General features: G+C 43.3%; 2 protein-coding genes across 2 annotated transcripts in view; one reads left to right on the forward strand and one right to left on the reverse strand.

The window, feature by feature from the left end:
* Positions 1 to 25,659, forward strand: part of LOC310897108 (uncharacterized protein) — a 50,802-nt gene that overhangs the window by 21,116 nt on the left and 4,027 nt on the right. Inside the window, exons 6-8 of the mRNA XM_083830349.1 lie at positions 2 to 781; positions 7,833 to 8,005; positions 18,866 to 19,097. The gene's annotated coding sequence lies outside the window, so the exon portion shown is untranslated. The remainder of the gene's footprint in view (position 1; positions 782 to 7,832; positions 8,006 to 18,865; positions 19,098 to 25,659) is intronic.
* MAP1LC3C (microtubule associated protein 1 light chain 3 gamma) lies at positions 10,723 to 12,848 on the reverse strand. Its single transcript, XM_083830348.1, has 4 exons — positions 12,694 to 12,848; positions 12,558 to 12,613; positions 12,334 to 12,440; positions 10,723 to 11,460 (listed from the first exon to the last, which is right to left on the reverse strand). The coding sequence occupies exons 1-4, from the start codon at positions 12,749 to 12,751 to the stop codon at positions 11,253 to 11,255; spliced, it is 429 nt and encodes a 142-aa protein (XP_083686474.1). The 5' UTR covers positions 12,752 to 12,848; the 3' UTR covers positions 10,723 to 11,252.

The following is a 25,659-nucleotide window of genomic DNA, read 5'->3' on the forward strand; positions in this document are numbered from 1 at the left end:
GGATTTGCTTGCAGAAGTGGCCAAGTGATCTAAGGTGTAGAGGCTCTGCTGAACCCATGGGACCATCTAGATCATGGAGCTGGATTTTGTCAGGTTAGTTTCAAGCATTAACACTTTCAGCAGCAGTATGAATTTAAATCACCTCATGGTGTTTAGAATCCACACTCATATGCCTACATCAGTATAAACTTCGTGAAAGCAAACTTCTGAAAGTAACTGCATGAAAGTAAGGTAGCCTGCACATCTTTTGTGTGTGGCAAGTAGGTGACATGAAAAACTGCTTTGGGTTAACCTGCATGTTTTGAGCCTAGTGATTGTAAAGAGATTTTATGCATCATATAAACGCACACATAGGCAAACACACACGGCAGTAAAACTTGATTCACAGTGTCTCCACTTTATAACAAGTAACAGAAGATGAAAATCCACTTAGTAATAGAAAAGCAGAAAAAAAATGTTATGATGTATGATGTGGTCATGGTAAGGGGCTGGAACCAAACCAGGTACCAGAGAAAGGGTCGTGAGTGTCTGGGGGAGGGGAGGAACATGGGAGGCTGAGTTTTTGATGGAAGCTATGAAAACAGTTTAGATATCTTCTGTGCTCATGAAGTCACTGCCTCTCTATTGCCCTGTAAATTGTTGTCTGGTACATCTCAGTCATTGTTCTGAATGTAGTTGTGTTTCTTTCTAAATACTTCTTAGAATCCAGATAAACAGGGTTCCACGTTTCAGTTGAAGTACAGGGTACGTGGGAAGGGAATTGGAAGCCCCTTGCTAATGTGTAAGTAATCTCTGGCATGTTGGCATTGTGTTTAAAAGTTCTTTCCTCAGTTTGGTATAGAGGGGCTGGACATCAGAGTAAGAGTTTAGACCATGGTGTCATTAACTTTTTCTTGGATACTCCCCTCAACATTTCGTGCACTCATACACACGCAGAAGTATTTGAGTAGCAATCTGGGTTGGGGCACTGTTATAGGTGAAAACTATAGTACAGCTGCACGTGGTTATGCCAGTGAAATGAAGATACAGGAAGAGAAGCAGTGGAGCTAGACCAGCTAAGCCCCGGCATCAAAGGCACAGCTTGGTGGGGGTTGATCGATGCCTGTCAGTATTCGAGAAGCTGTTTTGGAAAAAATTTTTCTCTTGTGCTAAGGTATTCTGGTGAACTTAACCTTTTTCCTCACTGTAAGGACCCATATGCCCTCTGTAGTTCTTCATCCCTTTATTATGATTACACAAGTGTATGCGGTTACAGTACACAGTACAGCAGTGTAATCTGAGAACTCTCATTAAAAAAAAAACACACCCTGATGCTTAAGAAATAAAGATGTTTTAATGGAAAACGTAGAATCAGAGGAAACCAGGACATCCAGAAATCTTCCCACCGCCTTGTAGGATTAATTTAGACTCATCCTCCATTGTGGACATTCCACGACTTCCCAGACAAATATTCCAGTTCTGCACCACCTTTTTCATTAGAAAGCTTTCCTCGCTTTTTTTTCCTGCTGCAATTTAAGCCCCAATACCTGTCATGGTAGCCAATATAAACAAGAAAAAAAATGCTTCCCTCTCCTTTAGCAAGAGCCTTCTGTTCATGAGGAATAGCATGTCCCTTTTCCAGCCTTTTCTGCTAAACCACCCCACTTCTTCCATCCTTTGTCATAGGCATTGTCTAAACCTCTGCTTATTGTCATTACTCTCTGAATTCTCAGCTAGTTCATATTATTCTTCAACTGAGTGCCTAGATGAGGCACAGTATTTCAGCTAAAACCCTATCATTGTTGAGTACAGCAGAAGGCTTATTTCACACATCTTGCAGGCTCTACTCCTGTTTAGAAATCCCAATATGGTGTTTGCTTTTTTCACAATAGCTCGATAGTGTTGACTCATGCTTAGCTTGTGATTCAGTCTATCCCATGGACTCTTTTTAGAAGAAATGCCACCAGCCAGTTGTTTTCCATCCTGTATTTGTGCTGCTGATTATTCCTGTCCAAATGAAGTATTTTGTATTCATTTGACCAAGCTAGAATGGGAGCCTTCTTCACCCTTCCTGTAAAATCTTTGCCAACATTTTTTTGTGTTTCTTATTGCAAAATCCACAATACACACAGGACTAGCTATTCTTTGGATTTGTCTTTCTTTTTTTTTAGAGGTCACAGGGAATAAGGATGTTAGATGAGCGTCAACTCTATTAGCAAATACTTAGTATGCAGACAATGACATGAGAGAAGAAACTCCTCAATTTGTGTGGCAAACTCCATAAATTCTGATTTGTTTAACCAGAGATTAAGCCCAGATGTGAAGCTAACAAGATTAAGAAGAAAAAGGCAAAAGCTGACATTGATTAAACCTTTGTAAAGTTTCATGACTTCAAGCAGATGAATAAAATTTTAGTCAGGAAAAAAGGTTTCCAGCTTATATAGATTTCCTCTGTGTTCTCTTCCAATGCAATCATAACTTTTGGTGCAAGGAGTTAGTTATGAAGAAAACATCTCCTTCCAGTATCTTATAAAAATAAGTTTATAAAGTCCTCAGCTCACGCTTAACCAAAATTAAATAAGCAGATCCTCAACAATTTACTTTGGAGCTGAAGCTGGTGCTTAATGCTCCCAAGAGTATTATAGAAATAAGAATATGTGTATAAATAGAAGTATCAAGTGTGATTCTGAGCACATTTTTTAATATCACTAATTATTTTACTGGTAGATGTAAGAAGTATTCAGCTGTAGCAGTAACTACAATATAAGATGATAGATTAATTAGATTTAGCATGTTCACTTCAAATCCCCTTGAAGTACCAGGATTTGTTTTAACTTTACTTCTTTCTACATGTACTACATTTTTGAAACACTGTTCAGCGAGTCTCTGTTTAAAATTAGTAAATCAGAGAATGGGCCAGATTCCTTAACTGGAAAGACACTTCTGAGGACTGAGATCTGTCTGAGCCTTGATTGCTGGCCTGCTGTATATAGTTTTTTATTAATATTATTTATTTCCTCTAATGTCCCAGAACTAGACGAAGAATAACTTTGAAGCACCTATTTTTATTGTTTGCATAATCCAGCATTGCTCAAAAAATCTCAGACAGTTATCGATTAAGGTTGTGTTGCAGACTTCAGTATAACACTAACTTTGATAACTGCATAAGTACAACAAACAGTACTTGTGGGCTTAGTCAGTAAGACTCAGAAAATACAAATGTAGAGGAACATCCTGGCCTGTCCAAAGGATTTGATTCTCAAATGTCTCTGAAGTTAGTTCAGAAGTCTCTGAAAAAGGCATTGCAACCTCAACCTGCAAGAGCTCTGCTGACTAGTTTACAGCACTTTTGGAGAGAGGTTTTGATGAAGTACATCTTTTGTAACTGCTCACCTTCAGTTTCTCATTTCTTGTTCTGCTTGATGAAAATACGTGTATGGTGTCCACTTTGCAAATGACTCGGCCAGCTCTGGATCTTACAGCATGCAGAATAGTATGAATTATTAAAGACTTACTTGCTCCATGTGCTGGCAAACTGTGCTCTCTGCTGCGCTTTCATGCTTTGTTTTTTTGTAGCATGACATAAGTACTCCACTGTGGCTTTTTTTGCAGTATTGCAGGTAACAAATCATTTACTAGAAAGCATCCGTAAAACATAGTGTGACCAAAAGTGTGTGGTTCTCAGTTATATGTAACTAAAACACAAAAACTCTTCCACACGCCCCCATAATACCTTACTATGTTGAGAATGACCAGAAAACCCCACCTCACTTTTAAATGAGGAGACATGTAGAATAAAATAACCTGTTTTTGCTTTTCAGTGTTACCCAAGTACCTGTTCCCATATATACCGCATTTTTTTTGCTGCAGTCACATGTGTAACTGTACAGCCAACAAGGATTTTCTTTCATTCATCTTTTCCCCTCATATAAAAATAGGTCCAGATTTAGATTTTCCCTCCTGACAAATGAGCAGAAATAAAATTAATCAGATGGGGGAAAAATACAGCAGTCTGAATGGGGAAACAAGATACTTGGCAAAAGCATATTTTGAAGAAAAACTTTCCAGCAAATTAAACATAAAAACCTTTCATGTCTGCTACAGAGTTTGACCTTTCCTTCTCTCCACCTCCCATGCTTAAGTGCTTCCTCCCATGTACTGTAACATGGTAGCTCTAGCTCTGCAGCCCTTATGGCTCCAGGCAGTACTTTGAGTGCATGCTCTAGCTTCTACTGGAATCACTTCATTTACTTTATAGGGTTTTGGATCAGGCCCTTCAAAACAGCCTAAACTTTCCACTAGTAAAACGAAAGCCTTTCACACATCTTAGTTGGATAATTTTCAAAAAGAGAAGGTAGACTAGAGGTCTAGTGTGGAAGCTGGGTTCAATCCCCTGGGCTGCACGCCTCCACTGTCACCCTGGGCCTTACCTGCAAGGGACCTACCTTCTTGCTGCAGCACAAGCATTTTCTGTGCTGGGTCCAGGCACTAACCAGGGTGCACGGTGTGGCGTGTGTGGCTCAGGCTCTTCAGGCAGAAGGGGCAATCCTAGTGAAGTATCCCCCACTTTAGATAAATGATTTTTCCATTGAGTTATAAAGCATGCTCCTATGTGAGGCAAGTGACACAGCAATCATGCTCAACAGTTGCCTACTGGGCTAGCTGCTTTGGATGACAGAACCAGAGGGATACCTTCCTTTAGGGTCCTGGCGTAGCCCAGAGTGCAAACCCTTCAAGAGCCACCTGTACCAGCAGCAGTTCCCCACACCAGCCTTTCCCTCCCCCCCTCAGTTTCTTATAACATGCTCCCTCTGCACCAGCCCCTTCCTGGAGATTGCCACCTCCCAGCAGTCTGCTGCTGGAAGAGCTCATGTGAGGCATCCTCCTTTTGTGGCAAAATCAGCTGGATAAGCTGGGACATGAAGTAAAACAACTGCGGTAACCTACCTTGGGCCTGAAGCTAAACCAGTTCACATAAATGAGCAACACTAAAACACACAGCTGTTTTTCAGCTGATCCAAGAAGGGATTGGATGTTTTTTCTATCTCAACCAAATTTGCTGGAAGGTGGGGGAGCTACCTAAATGGCAGTAACAGCCTCAGTCAGGCCATTTGAACTCCTGCTCCAGACCTGACAGGCTTAGGAGCCTGAGAGAGACCAAGGTATATCAACACAGGCACCACTCGAGGCTCCAACACAGGCTGAATTACAATAACAGAACAACTGTGAATTCTCATACAAGTTTGTTACATGGCAACGGAGGGCATGTTATTTATAGTTTTCAGCAATCTTGGAATCTGTACCCAGGTTCTGCAAACACAGAAGGCCTGGTTCCTTTCCAAAAAAAAGAATGGGAACGAAAGTCAGCGAGCATGAGGATGGCTGGGAAGAGCTGAGGGTTAAACCAAATACAGCTGCCTCCTAGGAAAATGCAGTATTTCTCCTGAGGCCTCTCTTGACAGTTTTGACAGATTCATAACAGAGCCAATATAACTTGGAATAGTGAAATTATCTTCCTAACCCCTTTAGTGATTGGGTTACCCAGATGGTCTAGACACCACAGATGTCTGCACTAAGTCGGTGATCCTCCCCTCACCTGTAGCACAGCAGCTGTTTTTCCTATTGATGGCTGTTTTATTTTGTTGATGACTAATGCATCAAGAGGCTGGAAAATGAGTTACTCTTCCTCATCCAGTCAGCATTCAAATATGCAGCTCATATCGCTATTTGACTTTTAATTTTTGACCACAGATGAAGCTTTTTAGGGGAGGAAGGTCAGATGGAGGCCATACTTGTATCCATCACCTGATATTAAGTTTTTAAGTTCCCAGAGTAAAGGCCAAGTCTCCTTGTGAAGTACTGCCAGCACTAAGAAGAGAATTTCTTTTTCACCATGTCTTCCTTTCAGCACCCTCCTGTGTGTTTTTTTCCATTGACAGAGTTCACTTTACTCAGGAAAAGGCTATATCCACCCTCCATCTGAAAGCATGTGTGCATGTGTGTTTTTTCTCATAACTTCGCTTTGTGAGCTAATGGCTGTAGTGGTTGCCTGAGTGATGTCACGCTGAGGCTCAGCCTTTCCATTCAGTCACAGGCAGGCTTGGGAAGAATACAAGGCTGCAGCTGCTCTGGATGGAAGCGCTGATACACATCCTTAGCCCCTCCCCCCAGTCTGTCCCCTCTCCTCACCCACTGTTTGGCTGACCTAAAGATTTCCCTGCAAATCCATCTGGCAGGCTGTAAAGTCTTGACTTAGTTCTTGAGAACTGGAAATAAGCTTCAGGTCTACCAAGGACCTCGATCAATGGCAGATGAACCTGTGTTTTTGTTTTGTTTCCCTTTTACATCATCTCAAGTACTGTGAAATTGACAGCTTTCCCACCTTTCTGACACATAGCAGGGTTTGGGCTGAAGGCCTGATTAGGATCCAGACCATGCTGTTACACAGAAAGTGAAGCTAGGATCGAGGAGTATTTGCAAAAATAAACACCGCTGCCCAAGCCCACCCTGCAACAAATCACGAGCAGCCTCGTAAAGGTCCTTTACAGTCCCTGCCGGACATGATATAAGTGTTGAGCAGCCCAAACAGCCCCTCCTGGCCCCACTCCTGCCTGCTCTGGAAACTGTGCGCACGGCAGGGCACACTCCCTCCCTCCTGAGGGTCTGCCTGCAGGGAAGGCACAGTGCTGCTTTGCGGACTCTAGCTTTGATACTTGCTATGTGCTCTTCAAAACCCATCTGGACTATGCTGCTACTAAACGGTTATATACCATAGGAACGTTATAGTCAAAGTGCAAGACACACACCCTCTAGAAAACAAGAGGCAGGGAGTGACACAATTATGACTGTAAGAGGAGAGCCCTAAGGTAGCCACCTTCATTTAAACTGTTCCTCTAAACTAGGGCCAGACTGTTATTTATCATAGAACCTATCTGCCTTCACATGTAAGAACAAGTAGCAGATAGCTAAGAAACTTGTGCTCTTAAAGAGCAACCTAAAAACATCAGTGGAAAGAGTTGTGTACAGCAACCATTAAGAAGTATCTTAGAAAAAAAAAAAAAGAAACTAAGCATATTTCTACAGGTAGAATTTGATTATTTTTGCTAGTCTAAAATATGATAGGGTGATACAAAAGTCTATGAAACGAATGAAATATGTTTATGTACAGGAGAGTCATCTAGACGTCTTTCTGTAACAACAAATCTTGGGGGGTATATGGGGGCCATTAAAAAAATTGTACACATGTTTTACTGTAACATATGAACTTCTATTTCTCAATCACCTTTCAGAGCCCCTTTGGAAGTTTTCCAAGGAAACCTTCTTTCTCTCCCACTCCACTTCACAGCCCATACATTAAAAACACAGTGTTCTAAACATAGTTTCCTCTCCCAGTCAGGCCCTTTGGTTTTATCCCTAGTTTCTATAGAGGCTTTCTTAATGGGAATGCAGTAGTACAATTTGATGCTGAAGGTTATGTTCTGTCCTATTATTTCATTTGACTTTCCCAATTTACTTTCATACATAAGTGAAAAAAAGAATTTGAAGGGGGAGGAGACAGATCAAGTCTGTCACTTAGCATGTTTAACAGTTGTGGGTTTTGTAGTTTATTATTATTTTTACTGCGAAGCTAACCCTGTCTGGAAACAGTTAGATGGGCTTTCTAGTGCTTTTACCTGCTAAATTCACAAGACTTGTTGTCTGCATTACTTAAGAGAGAAGATTAGTATCCCTATTAATTCATTTATTCTACCCCTACAATCTTAAATAATTTTAAAATTCTAACAGTTTGGAAAGGTCCTGTTGTTGCTTATTGCACGAAAGCCCTAACTGACATTATCATGTTTGCCTTGCAGCAAGTGACAATTCACACTCCACAAAGCATTGTATGCATTTTAAAGCTGTGTTTGCAGATGGCCGTAGGATGTCAGTGGTGGCAAGGAGAGTACAGACAACTGGATCTCTAGTCTTAACAGGCACAGAAAAAAAAGAAAAAAAGACTTCTACCACTTGGAATTCAAGTACATTGGTGAGACTTTTTCCCCCCCCCTTTTCTATTTCTGAACAAAACCCAGAGCCCAGAGATGGTTGTTTTTCCTGAATTGCTAATGTGGCCTCTTCCCATTGTCCTGATGAGTATTCAGAGTACATGCAGCTTGCTCAGGTCTTTGAGAACAAGAAAATTTAATCCTGTTTCCACAGCAGTCACTGTGCAGGCATACATTACACAAATGGCATGTTTTATTAAAATATCATTTTGTGCAGCAAAGATGGCACCAGCAATTTTAGGTGCTTTTGTTTTTCCCTTTTAATGACACTAGCAGCATCTGTGGTTATTAAAACTAGAGCTTTCTAAGTGAAGGTAAAAAAAGCAGAGTACGTTTTCCTCCCCCAGTGTTATTTCTGTGTAATTCCACTCAGCTATGTTGAAGTCACAACTCACCCAGTACTCTATTTTACACAGTCCTCACTTAAAAAAAACTCAAAAGCAAGGCAGCAAGGGCAATTTTAGTCTTCATTCCACACCTAAATTCAGTGTCCTTTTAATTATATTGATTTGAAGATGAGATGTAATGCTTGATTTTGCTAGGGTTCAAGGGCTATGGACCCAACCTAACAAGTGACTTCAGCAGAGCACATACATACTCAAGAGCTTTGTAGCCAGAGCACCAAACACCTTCCAGGATTTAGCAGGTAGTCTATGGCAGAAACAAAAGTATCCTTATGTTTTCTTTTCTCTGGTGGAGGTTTTGGATATTAAAGAACCACATCCATATCTTAATTCAGAAATGAATATACTTTAACAAACATTGGTAGCATCTCTATCTTCTCTTTTTAGATTGGTAGTACATAGGAAAACACTATAGAGTTTACTTATCACTGGCTTCCAGTGGTGTCCTTCATTGCAAAAACTACGTATGTCTGTAAACAATGGATAATAGCTAAAGCAAATATTAACTCTTCAAACAGCAGCTCATTGGAGGCAGCTGTGGTTATCTCAGTTGCTTATGTCAGTCATCAGAGCAAAGCTTTTCTGTTTGCTTCTTTTTTAGTTGTTCCCTGCAGTTGAAGGGACAATAGGTTCAATCCAGAGCTTCTTGTCACACTAGCAGGATAACTGATTTATTTGGGCATCTAACTCCTAGCTTATTACTTTAAGACTCTTTGAAGACTGTCTTTGATGGTTAATCTTACTTGCTCTGACACCTGGTAGAAGGGCATGTCTATTACTATTACCCAATGATGGAGCTTCACCAGTTCATGAGACTTCTCTCTGGGTTCAACAGGGCAGTTTGCAGAGGTTTATAAAGATGTTCTTCACCTGCAACTGACCTTCTTCTACAGTAACTTTTTGGCTGGATCTGCAATTGAGCCTGTTAGACAGCACACAGTCTAATGTCAATATGAGCTGGAAGGATCAACACTTACACCTCAGCCACTACATTACAAACTAAAGAAAGTTGGCCGTCAGACAGAACTGCTCCAGCCAAGAATCTGTAGTGCTTTTCTCTTCACGCACCAAATATCACACAAGACAGGAAGACAAACAGAGGAGCCAACGAAGCAAAATATTAACTGAGCTCTTGGGCTGTCAAAAGTGCTAGAACACAGCAAGACTTCCCCTTGCTACCCCCACCCTGGGGTTCCCACAGCTGTCCAACATTGCCCTGCCCTGTGCCTGCCAAACAGGTGTCTTTGCCTCCCTGAGGGCTCATAACAAATGGCTATTTGCATTTGATTTGTGGAATGGAAACTGTTTCCATGAAAAGTGAACTTGATCCAAGCAACAGATTCTGGGATCCCAAAGCCTGCCTGTTTTCATAACCCATGCTCTGACACAGCCTGCCCCTTTCTACAAAGTTGGGCACATCAATGATTTCTTTGTGCCTGCACCCTCCCAACCTGCCTTGTTTTGTGAGCTGGTAAATAACACCTTCAGTGATGCAGGTAGCTGTTAACAGGCAATACAGCAGCTTTTAGGTTTAGAGACTTGAGCCCAAATCTGCTCAGAGCTTTAAATTCAAGAGAACCACTGCAAAATGCTCATACATACACATTCCTTCCTTATGCATAATTTAAATACTGTCAACACTTCTTCCTTCAGTCTAGCAATTCCTACATTAATCATTCTGCAAATCAGTTCAGTACTGAACAAAACAATTGCATCATAATGTAACAATTTGACCATCCTAAGCTGAGGCTGCCTAAGGTTGATTAACTGCATGCTGCAACAGATTTTTAAATGACTTGGTGTTTTAAGCTCATTATGCATGCTGAGAACATTTACAGCTTCCCTGATACATTCCTCAGATATGAGGAAGCCAGGAAGGCTAGCTTCAGACTGAGCCTCCTGTCAGGAGTCCTATAATTTATGTTTAGGGAGTTTTAGACACTGTCATACCTCTTCACTGTAAGGTACAACACAGATACCCACCCCTGAGAGAAGGTTTAGTGAAGCCCTCCTGCAGAAGGGACATGCACGTGCTTGTAGGGAAAGGATGTGAGCATCTTTCCTAGAGAGGCTGGACTAGACAGATCTTGAACACTCAAGTTACAGTTCAAGTCATATAAACGCAAATGATGTTATGCTGGCTAGTAGTCAGTATTACTTATTTGAACAAATTGTTGTCTATCATAGGCATTCACAGCATTTTCTGTAACAGCTGACAGGAGTTTATTCAGGTGCTAAAACTACACTGCACTGAATCCTGTTCTAACACTACTGCAGTCTTGCAGCTCAGGTACCTAGCTTAAGAAGTTGTTTATAGGTAAAGTCACTCACAATGGAGCAGACCCAGAACTTTGTTATCTCATTCAGAAGTTAAGGAGTGGCTATGCAAGCAATGCTTCATTTAAGAGACGTTAGGCTCAGATTCCCAGAATTGTTCTAGGACCTTCACCTAGATAGTCTTTCCCCAGATTAAAACTAATGTTCAACCCAATACTTAAAAGCTTCTTTATTTTACTCTTAGATTTAGACTTTAAGGACACCTTAAAAAGCAGTTACATTAAGGATTGGTATTGCAAAAAAAAAAAAAGTGGAGGTGCAGTTCCAAAAAAACCCATAGTGTCTTCAGGTATAAAAATAGATATCTAAGTTATTATCCAGGAAAAGTGTACCACCATTTCTGCCTTGAGCTGGTCCTGCCAGCTTCTGGGTCATGACTCCCCAGTACAGAGCTCATGAACTCATATTGGAAGGAGCATCTCCGAACTTCACATCACAGGCATGACTCACAGCACAACTGTGTCACTGCAGCACGCAGACCCCAGCCTTAGGTTTTCTGAAGACATTCCATAGTTTTCCCTTGAGTGAGTAAGAAGCATCCAAACATCTCCTGGGAAGCATATGTCATGTACACAAAGCCATCTTCATCTTTGTAGTCCCTGTACACTTCTGCCATTGTCAAGGACATACTGGCTAGACTCTTGTTGTTCACCAGCAGGTAGAAAGCTTGTGTAGCTGTTAGAGCCATCCTGCTTCTAATTGAAGAGGGGAGGGGAAAGGGAATAGAGGATTAAGCATTAGCAAATTTAAGAAGGCATCAACATTAGTCCATGAAATACACAAAGGAGAACAGTAGCTTATTAGGGAACTATGTAAAAGAAATGTTGTGTAAAGTCATTATGTGGTTTAACGTCTTCATCAGCAGGAAGCTAACCGTGTGCTTGGAAGCCAGGAGGCTTGTGCTCCAAGGAAAGGCTTAAATTTCTAGACCACAAGGGCTACTGAGTCTGAGCTTTGAGTTCTCAGTTGCTGGGGAGAAGTGCTAAGCAGAAACCGAAAGCTCCTGCTGTACAGCTACAGTAAGTGATTACAGAATAGTCAGTTACACTTAAAGTAAGCCTACCTTCAAAAGAAGAGTTCTCAGAGACATAACATACAGATCAGCTGTGCAAGAGACAAAAGCATCTCCTACAGGAATTAATAGCCAGGAAGATCTCCTCAATGCACTTTTAGGAGTCTGAAAGCCTTGCTATTTCCCAATGCTTTGGCAGAGAATGCACTAAGTACTTCGGGAGACTTCTCTGCTACAGCACTTTTGTAAGGAATAACTTAGAAGCATGCTTCACACGGCTCACACCTAAGAGTTGCTATAAACTTGAGCACAGCACAGCAAGAGCTAGGAGAACAGAGCCACAGCACCAGCTTCAGCAAGCAGGAGGAAAGCAGAGCCGGAGTTTAGTGCAGTCCTTGCACACTGCCCTTAGCAGGGAGGAGAGGAGGCTTCACGGGTCCGGAAAGCAGGAGGGAAAGCAGGAGGCACCTCCTTTCCCCAAAGCACCCGAGCAAACGCCTCTCCCCGCGGGGGGAGGGGGCCGCGGCCGGAGCCCACCCCGGTGCCCACTGCCCACCTGATGATAGTTATGAACTGGGTCATGGTCAGCTCCTCGGGAACAAGAAACTTGGTTTTGTCCAGGAGAGGAAGGTATTTTTCCTTCTGGTATCTCTCAACAATCACCTGTTTTAATCAGAGCCGCTTAGAAGCCATAAAGGCATCCCGTCCCCCGCTCCCAAACTTCAAAGAAAGAGGCGCCGGGAGCCTCCCCCGAGCACGGCGACAAAAGCAGAGCCTTACCGGGATTTTCGTCGGGAACTTGGCCCTGATGCCGGCTACTTCTTCCAGCCTGGTGGCTGCGCGGGAGAGAGGACAAGCGTTACCCGTGCGCGCAGCCCGCCGCCCCTGCTGCGCTCCGCGGCCCCGCCGCCCCTACCGAAACTCTTCCTCAGCTTGAAGGGCCGCGCCGCCTGCGCTCCGGGAGCCGCCTGCATCCTGCCTCCGCTGCTGCTGCTCCTCCTGGTGCTACCACCGCCGCCCCAAGCCTCTTATGGGGCCGCGGGTCCGGCCCCGGCCCAGACCCCTGCCGGGCTGCCGGGGGCCCCGCCCCGAGGGGCGGCCTCCGCGCCGAGGCCGGCTGCGGGCAGCCTGCCCGCCGGGCTCACAGCTCCCGTGCCGCCCAGGGGGCTTTGGGGACCCCCCAGAGCGGGCAAGGGTGCAGCCCGTCTGCGTCCAGCCCGCCTGCGGCCCTCTTCCCTTTTCAGACGGCTGGGGCCATGCTAGGTCGGCTATATCCTATTCATGCTATATCCTCAGGCTACCACTCAGGTGTCAAGGCACTGACACTGGCAGAGGTTGCCCAGAGAAGCTGTGGATGCCCCATCCCTGGAGGTGCTCAAGGCCAGGCTGGATGGGGCCCTGGGCAACCTGGTCTGGTGGGGGGTGGAACCAGGTGGTCCGTAAGGTCCCTTCCAACCCAAACCATTCTGAGATACCACACTGTTTATTTTCTGAACAACCTGGGTGGTGACTTTTAACCCTGTTTCATCTCTAAGGCCTGATTGTGATTTCAGTGGTTTCCAAGTAGACTTCAGGTCTGTCTGTCTGCTGAATATGATGAGACAGATTCCCAGCCCTCAGGCTTTTACTTCAGCTGTCAAAGTGGCTTCACAGCCAGGCATGGCTCAGCAAGGAGTGAGGCTAACTGGAGGCTGGTTGTTGTCATCTCAGTGGATGGCTGGAATTGATCCCTATTACTTGGCTTGCTTTGTTTAAACCTCTAAAATACAGTAGTTTTCATTTTATTCAATCTACCAAGCCAAAGGCAACTGGAAGCTGCTACAGTTTGTGAGTGAAGGCTTATGAGTGATGGACTTGGCTGCTTCTTCAAGACAAAATCAAAATCACTTGTGCTTTTATTGTCAGTCTTGCAATATGTGTAGCAAGGCTATTTTTTTCCCCTAAACTTTTCCAATCAAAGGAGAATGAGCTCTCATTTAAAAATAAAATTAAGTTTGTAACCTCATAGTCTCTGTTAAAAGTGCTGTGTAGCACTGAATATGCCCTGAAGACTCAGCAACCAGAAGATCATTTTGAAAAGGCACATCTTTATCAAAGCCTGTGCGCACTGGGTACATGTAGGCCGTGACTTTCAGCCAGCCCTCGCAGAGCTCCGTGTCCAGTGCCTCAAGTCAGGAGTGGAAGTCGGCTGGAAGTGGAGGGTTTCAGTCACAGCACAAGCTCCCCCGTGTGGCACCACGAGCGGAGTTGTGTGGAGAGGGCGAGATCTGCTGCTGTGAGGAGTCCCTGAGCAAGGGCTCCAAACCTGCAGAGGACCAGAGCCAAGGCTGGAGTGGTGTAGACGCCGCTCCTCAAGGAGCTCCTCCTGACGGGCAGGCCTCTGCAGCACAGCGGGTGAGCTCGGGGGGCGGCCGGCAGAGCTGGGTCTCACATTGGCGCCCTGCTCCCTGTGCCACCTCTCACCGCACGTGAGGGAAGCACAAGGGCCTGGTTCCACACAGGCATCAGCGGCCTTGCTTCCAGAGGGGCAATTTCCTTCCTTAAACGTGAGCTCCCACAGCAGCTGCTTGTGGGAGAACTGAGTGCCTGATGAGAAGGGGGAGCCAAAGAAGAGAATTTCCAGTGAAATTCCCAGTTAGGGCTCCAACTTCTGTGGCAGCTAAGAGCGAGCACGGACTCAGGCCTAGTTTGCATGTGCCCTAAGTTGCATTGTCTGGAGGCAGAGAGAATGGGAGGTCTTGTGTGTGTCTGCACGGCATCTGAACTTGCTCTTGCATAGTTATCCAGTTCTGGACTTAAATATGGAATTTATTCCTTCTCCCCTTTGCATTGGAAGTTTTTCTCACTTGCACATAATTACTGAACTGGTAAAGCAACTTTGTATAGAGAACAGAGAACTCAGGGCCACAGTGAACCAGAAAGAGAAGGATCAAAGCAAATTGTTATTCTATTTTATCCTGTTTGAATGCCCAGAGACTACACTCATAGGAGTACTCTAAGTCCATAAACATTACAGCAAAAGCTTAGAGTTGCCTATCTTATCTAGTCCAGTTTCATTGCCATGTTTATAGCCTTTTCCAGAGTCCCAGGTTTGCAGCTGTATAATTGAATGTTGATCTATCCATCATCCCTATAATAAAGTGATCCCAGCTTCATAGGTCTAATCATACACAGAGTCTGGCTCAGGAGAAGTTATCTTAAATGCAGCAAAGGAATATCACGTCCTTCACATTGTCCCATTCCAACTGAAGACATTAAAATACTTGTCTCATAGCAGCAAGGGGTCTTAGTGAATTTCCTTCCCTGTGTGGGAAGGGTGCAGGGTGTCAGAAATGTGATGACTGTTTTGGTGGGAACCAGGGAGCTCCTGTGAAAGACAAAATTGTGGTTCATGAAGAGAGCCTGAAATAAGCTAGTAGGAGCTTTCTGGGAAAGGATAAAATTTGGTTTGTCCTAGAAGTGTTGCTGAAGTCTGAATACATGATACTGCCGGAGGGAGGAAGTGAGTCAGCTCATGACTGAGCAAATGCTTGAAGGCTTCGCCTCCTGATCCAGTGAGGGGGTGCTTCTGTCATAGACTTTCTAGCATATGCAAGTTTTCTGTTGTAAAATTTGACTGCTTTGCCTGCCAGTTCATTTTGCATTTTCAGGAGTTTGCACTGCTTACCTTTCTTCTTGAACTTTTTCATCCCCAATTCCTGCTTTTTTTTTTTTTTTTTTTTTTTCCCCCCCATGGAATCAGGGGGAGAGTTATGAATGGGCTCTAATGCAAGGCCTTTTTCTTAGACTGTGCTGCTCCATTCATGCTGAAGCTGCTCAGAGAAAGGTCCTTATCTGTGTTAGAGGAAAGGCCTGAAGAACTAGAGAAAGCACATTTCTCCAAATTGTTCTTGTTCGGTAGTTACTTGTCATTCAAATCATAGAGGTCCCTATGGATATGCAAGACTCCCTGTGCTAAAGCAAATATAAGCAGCTCCAAAAAAAAGAAGCCTGCCCCGAAGAACTTGAAATCTGAATTTCCCAGACAAGATAAAATGAGGTAGAAATAATTACAGCAGCTGCAAAATTCCAAGACGCAAAGAATGTGTGCAATAGTTTTAACACAATTTCAAGGGGAAGACTGGTACAGCTGGTAACAGCTTCCACAGTGCTGGCGCAGAAATGCATTGAATTGATCATAGGACCACCCCGCCTCTTAGGGAATTCACACACACACACAAAAAAAAAAAAAAAAAAGGCAAACATCAAGATTTTACATGTGATTGCATTACAAACTATCACAAACTATCAAATCCCTGACCAGCTGCCTTTACACAGTTGAATGCTGCATGTGAAATCACAATTCCTAAGCTTTCCAGTAATAGCTGTAAGAAGAAAAAAGAAATATATTGTACAGACAGGTTTCGCAGAGAGAGACAAGCTGCTTCTGAAGGGGTTTAGCCCTGACACATCACAAAGACAGGATTACACCATAACGTTAACCTGTTGAGCATGGCTGTGTGTACAACCAGTTGCTATCTAGTGGGCCTGTAACTTAGTATTTCCCTAGAGGGAAATGCTAACCACTTCTCTGAGTGGGGAATTCTCCCTGAGCTTTGTGAATGCTCCTCTGTTCTTTCCTGCTCTGAAGCAAAAGCTCCGAATTATATTTCCGTAGCATGTATGGAAGTTTGAACGATGCTAGCTGTGATCCACTATGGCTGTAGGTGGGTTGTAATAAGCTCTGTAACAACAAAAGAGACGTAAAAGATGCTGAGGTTTTTGCAGCATTGTAGTGGAACCTCTGCCTCCCCTCTGCAAGTGCTTTTGAATCCCCAGATGTGTCGCAGAGGCACAAGGACAAGTTGGGAGTCAGGCATTCACATCAACAACAGTGCTGCTTCCAGGTGGATCTGTGAGCTTTTGTGGAGCTGCAGATCAAGAGCTGCCCCTGCTAACCAGAGGACTGCAAATCTCCACTCAGTATGCTCCAGTAGCACATAAGTACTGAGAGGCTCTAGCCACGATTTCGCCAGCAGTAGGGAGCATCCAGCTAAAATTCCCTTCTTTAACCACATGACATTCCCACTTCGGAAGCCTCCACAGTGCTCTCTAGTGCTTGGGTACCACTGTGGCTGAAAGCCCTGCGAGGTTTAAGGAGTGGGAGTGATTGGAGAGCTCCAGCTGCTGAGCACGGGGAATTTAAATTGTGGTTTAAAGCTGACCACCCCTACCCAGGCGCAGGAGTCATGGCTCTGAGCCTGAAGTCAGACTGCATCCTGCTAGCCTGTTCTGCCAAGCTTGCTGAACAGTACGATGCCTAATGAAGGCAAACCCATGGACCAGAATCAAGAATCGAGAGAAAAACTTGATAAATGGAAAAATGTGGACTGCCTTAGAAGTGATTTGTGTTTCAGTGGAAATTATTCACTCCACTGTTATATGCAAAAAGCATCCCAGCACACCATAAACCGAGATTAGCTTTTCTTCATAAGTCACTGTGCAGGTGCTGGTGAGTTAATTCCAGTGTAGCAAAACTTGGATGACAAACAGGGCATTGCTCTGGCTATAAATTCCATCCAGCATTGAATAATCCTGAACACAAGCTGATATGTAAGCAAGAGGCTGAGGGACTAAGTGCAGAAGGCACAAAACAGTTATGTGTAGACTAACCATATAAATGTGAGTGATACAGCACTAGAGGGACGAGGATTTATTTGTTTAAGCAGCCTAACTGGATGGGAAGAGAAAATGCAGCATGATGTTCTAGGGAAAAAATGTGAGTTGGCACAAGGAAGGCTTATTTGTCGCACTGTGAAAGTCTGAAGGTTTACAGTATTATGCATAGTTATCTTAAATACGTGCTTTCATGAGGGCTGTCTATAAGTGACAATAAAATATTCAAGTCAAGAGGGGTTTGGAAAGCCCTCATGTGCTAGGGAACAGCCAGCCAGTTTAACAGCTCTTGCAAGAGCTGTCCTGAATATTTGCATGCCCCTCAGCATCGCTAGTTACAGACAGGGAATCTTTTGCCTCCTTCTTCCCTTCTGCAGCTCTGAACCTGCCTATTTCTCCTGTGACACAGAAGCAAACCCACACTCTGCTTCTCATAAGCCTGAAGTAGTTATGTGGCAGCAACTAACTTTCTCTCCAAATTCACGAGCCTTTATGCCAAGTTAGTTGGAGTATTCTTCTGGCTTAGGGGATGCTTAGTCCTGTATCTCAAATTTATGGTCCAAACTCATCTGTTGATGAGGCTCAGGTCATGAACTGAGCTCTTCTCAAAATGCTGAGATAAGTTTAAAAGTCACAAGTGCTATTACTGGGTTGATTGGCTAGTGGTTATATGTGCTTTGGGTTCTTTTCCATTGTCTCCTGATCTTTTTAACCTTTATAGTGAACCTAGGTCAGATCTCTCTGGCTTTTTGGTGTAGCCCCAAAGGTCAGAAATGAGCTCTGTTACTTCCAAGTGAGAGACCACACAGCTGTTTTGTGTCAGAGCTTGGGATTAAAAGCTTCAGATGTCTCTTCTGTGAAAGAAACTTGAGCTAAACTCATTTAATCTGTTCTCTCTTTCTTACCTTTACCTGTTTCGAGCTGGAGTCCATTTCTCTCCTGGTTTATTGTTGTCATAAGGTTAAAATGCTGTTGTCTGTGCTGCATGTAATGTCTGTGCAGCACCCTAGAGACGGCAAAATTTAAGCAGTATTTTGATGGAGTAGTTTCTTTATGCTAGTTTTTGATTTCAAGGGTACCATTAAGCTTGCTTTTCTTAAATGTTGTATCCTCCCCTGAAAGATTTTGAGACCTTTCTCAGCATTAACTTGTTAAATTCTCAACCATGTTAAGAGACTTGAGCAGGCTGAGTTACAGTGAGGTATCCTCCATCCTTAAGTCATTCCACATGGCAAATACTTCTGTTCTAGCATTTTGAATTTGAGACCTTCTCAGTGACTTTCTTCAAGAATTGCTCAAAATGAAGATTTTTAACTAGATGTAAAATAAAGCAGTGACTTATTTTAAGGAAAGCTGGCATAAGCTGGCAAGCTGTTGGTTAAGGTCCCTTGCAAGTACCTCTCTGATTTTCTGTTTCCCATGTTCTCCTGCAGGGGCTGAGCTCAAAGTTCTAGGATGATGCTACCAAGGCAGAAACATCATTGAATCCTCCTTTCCTACTGCATGCCCTCTCATTTTCATTGCTGAGAAGGAATGAATTATGTTTTCCTTATACAGAAGAAACAGAAATGATGTTCTTGCTAACGGATTTTCTTGGTCCTCCCTCTCTTTGGAAAACTGAAGAAGTGCTCTTCCGCATGGACAAGACCCTAGCTTTCCTTTGAGGTAAGGCACTTCAGTTAATGGATTTCCCTTTGTGAGAGATCATCGTAACCTTCTGTAGTCACTGCTGTTTTGTAGCTTGCAACAAAGGAGCACATTGAATAGTGCTGTTCAGGGGTTCTTGATAACAAGGCCCTTCTGTGGGCCAGGGCCTGGTTAATGAGTGCTGTTGCTGAAGCATGGGCTTTTTTAGGAGGTTGTGCGTATTTGCTCGTCACAAGGGACTGCTGGTACTTCACATGCATAACAGCAACAGTTGATGGAAAAGTGTGATAAAAGGGGAAACGCTCCACATTTTGCTCCAATTAGAATTTACTGAGCGTCTGTTTGAATTAATCTGATTTTTTGGACATCTATTGTAGGCTGGAATTCTGGGAACATGATTTCCCTCTTCTGGTGATATGTCTTCTGTTTGACTTGGGAGCACGTTTGCATTCTGTCATGCTGGTTTTAGCAGTGCTACTACTATGAGTACAGATCTCGGCGCTTGTGCCTTGGTGAGAGAGAACAGCGTGCCATGTTCTGCAAAAATGGATTTCAAAGTTGTGCTTTGTCCATATAAGATGATAATCTTGTTTGAAGATGTTTTCCTTGCATACAGTGTTTTAAAAGCATTTTCTCCAGTATGGCTGAGTTGTTTCTAGACGGGATGTCAGTGGCTTTGCATCCAGCCTGTGCCTGGCCTCCCTGCTGAGACTGCCAAGAATGTGTCAGATGGTGCCAAAAGTAGCTATTGGGGTTTGGTTTGTGGATGCTGGAAACTGGTTACTATTTTAACCTTCAGAAAGGGTGTTATAACTGACAGAGAGCAGAGGATTTTAAAAATATCTTTAGCATGTCCCTGTGAAGCTGGCAGCTTTCTTGTTGCTCGTCTGGAATGCCTGGCATGAGGGTCAAGAGAGCCCAGCTCTCTTTTGGGGTGGCAGAGAGCATGCCTTGCCAGGAGAGCAGTGCACAGCGTCTCCAAGAGTGGCCACAACCTTTGTACACCTCCCTTTTCAGGTGTGTTAACGAGGTCAGATCCCTACTAGGAAAGTGCTCTGCACTTAACGAAAATCTGGACTCTTTAAGATGACCACATGGGGTACTCAGAAATTGTGGATCTCTGGATTTGAAACATCTAAGGTTTAGGTCCAAACCCCAAATCTATAGGGGGAAAAAAAAAAAAAAACTTTATAGAGGAAAGAATGAGTTCCTGCTTTACAAATTCAACCCTGTCACGTTGTCCTAGAGGTCCTTTTTAAGGAAGTTTTGTAAGATGTTAGGAAAAATACCCAAAATAGTGGTTGGAAGAGAGAGGGAAGTTGCTTTACAAATTGAGAAAGGGGACCCCTAGGTTACTATTCCCAGTGTCTCTACTGGACTGTGTCGTCTTAAACAAGTCCTGGAAGTGTGGCCAAGCCCCTGGGCTGTATCATCTACTTAGCTGCACAACAGATGTGTTGTGGAGCTCAGCTAATGTGCATGTGCCATGAACAAAATTCAACAGAAATGCCAAGAATTTATTGAATGTGAAAATGCTGACAGTGGTTTGGACTGATAGGGGATTGCTGAGAATCACAGCACAAATGTATGTGTTAGCAGATATTCAGACCTGTCTATGTGAGGAATCTAACTGAAGATGACTAAATCCAGAGCCCAGTCTTCCCAGGGTCTGCGTACAGTCAGTGGCCAGACAGAGAAAAGCTCTTGCAGAGGGTCCATGCAGTGTATGTGCTCTGAACTGTCTTCTGCAGGAGTCCCTCCCTTTCCACTGGCCATGCTGAGCATTTGAGTACCTGCAGCAGGTGCTGTGAATACTCCAAAGAGCTCAGCCTCTTAGGAGCGGGCTTGAATTCTGCTGTGATCATTTTCAGCAGAATTTTCTTTGCTTAATAACATGCAGGCTTGCTCATTTTCTTAGTGCTATGATATGAAACTGTCAAAATAGCTTATTACCAATGTCACCCAGACTATTTATGTTGCATCTTTGAACTGAGTATTTTTTAAAACTCAGTTATACAGAGCGTGCCTGTAGCTTAGACAAAAAAGACAGCCTTGTACCGCTTTCTGTCTATGGGAAACGGACTTGAAGCGCTGAGGAAGAGTATGGGTAAGATATAGGCAGGATGGGGGATGCCTAATAGAGGGCAGACTTGTGAACCCCAAAGTGCAAAACAGCTGGTTGCTCAATCCGTAGGCTTTAGTTTGTGTGACTAACACACAGGTAGTAGATAAGCCAGTTCTTCCCGACCTCTGCAGTAGTGTGGCTGCAGTGGGCAATCTTTACAAAGGGATGAATTGTTCTTAAACCGCAGATGGAATATGATGCAAACGAGGGGGCTGTTAACTATGTAAAACACGTGCCAGTGTCTTGCCTTTTGTCATCTTGAACGGACCTAGCTGCTTTGGAAAGCAGAAAGCTTTCTTCACCTATTTGCTTTCAGGTTGCCTATCTTCTTTCAGTTTCTTGAGGAGCACCACAATGCTCGTTTCACACTGTAGCGGACAAGAGCTGAAGGCAGGGCTAGATCTACAGGTGCTGCTGTCAGTGACTGTAGTCATTCAGCGGATGCCAGTGAGAGAGCATGGTCTTTGCCCAGATGCCCCTGCGGTTGTAAGGTGAGACTCCCAGTATCGTCCTGCTCAGGAAATCAAGAGGATTTTTCTATGTTTTAAACAATAGCTGAAGTAAAGCAGATCTGAGAACTGGTGAAAATCCCACCCAAATATACACACAGATAAAAGGAATAGATATAATAGATAGCAACTGTGCTGTATTGAATGGGTCCTTTTGGTAACCTACATAATTATCCTATAACGCATGGCATTGGCATGAGGGCTGCTCACTACTAGGTTCCTGATATGGATCTTGCTTATTGTCAATAACTTTAAGCAATTTTTCTCTGATGAAGGCTACTGGAATAAATATATAGGATAGTGCCACTTTGGTTTCTACTGTGCAGTTCTCCCTAAGTAGCATAATTTTTGATAAGAGGGCAATTATCAAGTGTAAATTTTCCTCTGTTTTAAAGAGGATTTCTCAAATGTAAGGTTGAACCGCACTTAGAAAGTAGTGGTCCTTCACAGGAGACAAGCTTATCCTAAATTGTAAAAGGGGACCACTGGAGGTTCCTGTTAGTGGTTGTGGACAAAGTTAACATTATATCCATGGAGCCTTCTTGTGAATGTAAATCCTCTCCCCTGATGTGCACACCTGGCTCTTTGCACCAGTGTGATGGATGTTTTGTGCTGCTACCCAGAACACTTGCAGTCTCTGGAGTTCACTAGCCAGAGTTGTGTTCATGTTCATCTGTAAAACTGACTCTGCTTGCAGGTCATGATTTTTTCCTTCAAACCAAACTGCTCCAAGAAGGCTGTGATCAGTCTCTAGAAGGACACATTGAACAATTAGAAAAAAAAAAAAAAAAAAAAGCCAGAGTTTTCTCCTTATTCTTCTTCTGGTTCAGTATACCCTTACACATTTCATCGGGTGCTTTTCTAAATTATAACATTAACTCCTGCAAATACCTTTACCTTTTCCTCTGCTTCTTCATGTACTGGCTTACTTATATTTGTGTAAGCAGTATCATGCTATGTTGAATATTAAAATACTGAAATACGTATAGAAGTGTATTTGCATATTTCACTAAGAGCTCATTGGGAAACTAAGTTAGCTTTGTAACAGCTGAGGCATTTGTTTGTATGATCATTTTAGTGCACACAAATTAGTCAGACTTGTTCCTGGTGTAGCATTAGCTCCATGCAACTGTTAACTGCTACAGCTGAAAAGAAATGTTTATTAATATAAGAACTTTTCTTGCCTTTGAAATTTCAGTGTCCTCAGTGAACTGAATTTAAAAAAAAAATAAAATCCTGTTCTTGTAGTTTCTTTAATGTAAGATGAGATGTAGTATCACATCAGATACTGCAGTGTGTGTATGCATACTCACAAATATAGATATATTTATGTTAGTATATACAAATATATACTTATACATCGAGGCATATATATATGTTATTCTTTTTCTCTGAAGGTTTGTAGTCATATGCACTGTGGATGAAATAAGTTGCTATGGATGTAAATGATACAAAATGATTAAGTAGCCCAGCTGTCTGTGGTCAAATACAGCATTTCACCAAATGCTTCTCCAAAATAAAAATTCTTCCAAGGAGTGATTTATAATTTAGACCTGTAAAAAGGTTTCCTGGATAGTATTTGTTTCCCATGTGTAATGTGGTTTGCAATCTACTTTCGGATCCAGCTCTCTGCATTTGTCTCTGAAACGGGTTTGGTGATGGATGGTGGCAAGCCGCCTAAAGATGACTAGATATTTTGCCTCTCTAACATATGTCTCCGGAGTGGTGAGTTAGTGTCTAGCATCATGTTAATGTCACAAAGTAAAGGAAATGGGGTGAGAGTCACTAATGAAAAATGACTTGAGCCGGACTCACAGAAGAAGAGCTAGTGAGCCAGCTGCCCGGTCTGGATCCTCTTCTTCCATAAAGCTTTAAATCTCTTCTCCGAGAAGGTCTTGATCAAGCAGAACAACTTTTGAGATTTTTTTCCTGAATAGGAGCATAATCAAAACTTGTTGAAAGCTTAAATGAAAACAGGTGTGGGTTGGGAAAATCAAATGGCAGGGTGGGTCTAGGTGAGGCTGGGCATTGGAGCGGTGGTAAGGCCCTTGGTCTGGGATGTACAAGGTCCTGGAGCCAACCTCAGCCTAGCTGAATGAAAGCAGAAGGCTTTCATCCTTTATTATTTTTGGTGGCATGAGCTTCAGTGCCCTGTGCATAGCTAAGTCCCACTCATTAGGATACAGATAGGTGAAACCTTCTCTCCTCTCTCATGCCAACACAGCCTCCAATGTGGTACATTTTGGTGATTGCTGGTGAAAATATTCTTGCCACTAAACCCTGTAGAACTGGCACCTTGCCACTTTTGTGTGGCTCTTTTTTTTATTATTATTATTTTTTCCCAGAACTGAAATTACTGTTAACCAGCCTGGACCGCCCCCAGCCCACTGTCTGTGAGCTGCCTAGAGAGTGCTGGCACCACGCAGCAACGATTACCATAAAATACTTCTACCAATGGAAAACTACTCCAGGAAGGGTTTGCCTTGTGTCAAGGCTCAGCAATGGAACTCAGGGTGCCTTCAGAGCATCTTTCTCTCCTGGTGGGGATTTCAACCTAACTTTGGGAAAGAGGTGCCAAATTCTGTGTTAGTATTTTTCTAATCCCTGCACAAAGTACAACTTTCTTCTCATTTGGAATACATTGGATATCTTGAAATCCAGAGAGCAAAGAAGTAGATACTATCACATACTGTTCTTAGAATTGGGGATATCCTATGAATATCCTGTATAGAAAACTGATTTTGATAAGGCTATTTCTCCATTAAAAAACAGAATTGTACATGGTGACTTGTACTTTCAATTCACAAACTAGGATAGTTTTTGTCAGATTGTTTTCATTAATTAATAAATTCGAGGGGACTGAATTCTGTTCAGATGCCCAGTAAAGATGCAAGAGCCAAATTCACCAAGTTACAGGCTTACAGAGTGGTGCTTTTCGTGTTTCCACCCGATGTTTCATTTACATCCCTGTAGGTCAGAGGGTCTTTCACCCTGATATGAGAACCAATGTGTGAACCACAAACCCTGGCAGTGCTGCTGGCTGCCTGGGGTCAGCTCCACGCAGATGGCAGACTCATGTCTCTCTCCCCCTTCTCCTGCCGAAGCGTTGCTGCTGGCAGCAGCCACAGTGTTCGTGCAGCTAGGCTGGAGGGTCAGTCCACCGCCCATACTCTGTGTACGGTGGTGGCCAGCATGCCTGCCATTTGAAGTGCAGTGGTTTCCTGAGCTAGGGACAGATCCCCTTTCTTCCATGAATCTGTTCAGTAGCCTTTTGAATTGATGTTGATATCAACCTAAGCATCTGCAACAACATGCTAGCAAGGATTTCTACAGCTTAGCTACACGTGGTGTGAGGAACCACCTCCATTTGTTTGTTCTGAACCTTCTGGCTGTTGGTAGTTTCATGATGATCCTCCATTCCTCCTCTGAGGAATGATCCTCAGTGATGATCCTTCAGTCCTCCACTGAAGGAAAGAACAATCATCCTCTCATCATCCAGTCTGACATAGCACTCATCTTTATAAATGTTCCTGCAATGTGAAAACAAAACACTGATTCTAGCTTTAAGCAATGCAAATTAAAACTAGTATTACCTATCTCGGATGAGCAAATTAAGCAGCAAGAAGTAGGCTGGCTGCCTTTTCACAGCATGCCCTCTGCAGCTTTCAGGTAAGACAGTTGATTTAGGTATCAGGTGTGGTATCTGTTTTCTAAATTGGGGGGGGCGGGGGGGGGGGAAGATTTATATCCACTCTTTGATTGGACTTCAGGGTTGTGGGTTTTTTTCTTAAAAAAAGGTGGTGGGTGGTGTGGATGTGACCATAACATTAGCAGCTCTGACTCAAACATACAAGGAGCACATCTGCAGAAGGAGAAGGTGTAGTTTTTCATATAAACTGTTTTCTCACTATAACCGCACTGTGACAGACTGGAATGAAAGCTCCAA

This window comes from Anser anser, assembly GCF_964211835.1.
Source record: "Anser anser genome assembly, chromosome: 3".
In the NCBI taxonomy this organism is placed as follows: Eukaryota; Metazoa; Chordata; class Aves; order Anseriformes; family Anatidae; genus Anser; species Anser anser.

Bases quoted from the DNA above. Each gene is read 5' to 3' on its own strand.
- MAP1LC3C (XM_083830348.1), bottom strand. From the start codon at position 12,751: ATGCAGGCGGCTCCCGGAGCGCAGGCGGCGCGGCCCTTCAAGCTGAGG. The intron at 12,614-12,693 runs GTAGGGGCGGCG...TCTCCCGCGCAG, and splicing joins CAAGCTGAGGAAGAGTTTCG to CCACCAGGCTGGAAGAAGTA. The intron at 11,461-12,333 runs GTGGGCAGTGGG...CTCTTCAATTAG, and splicing joins CAGTTCATAACTATCATCAG to AAGCAGGATGGCTCTAACAG.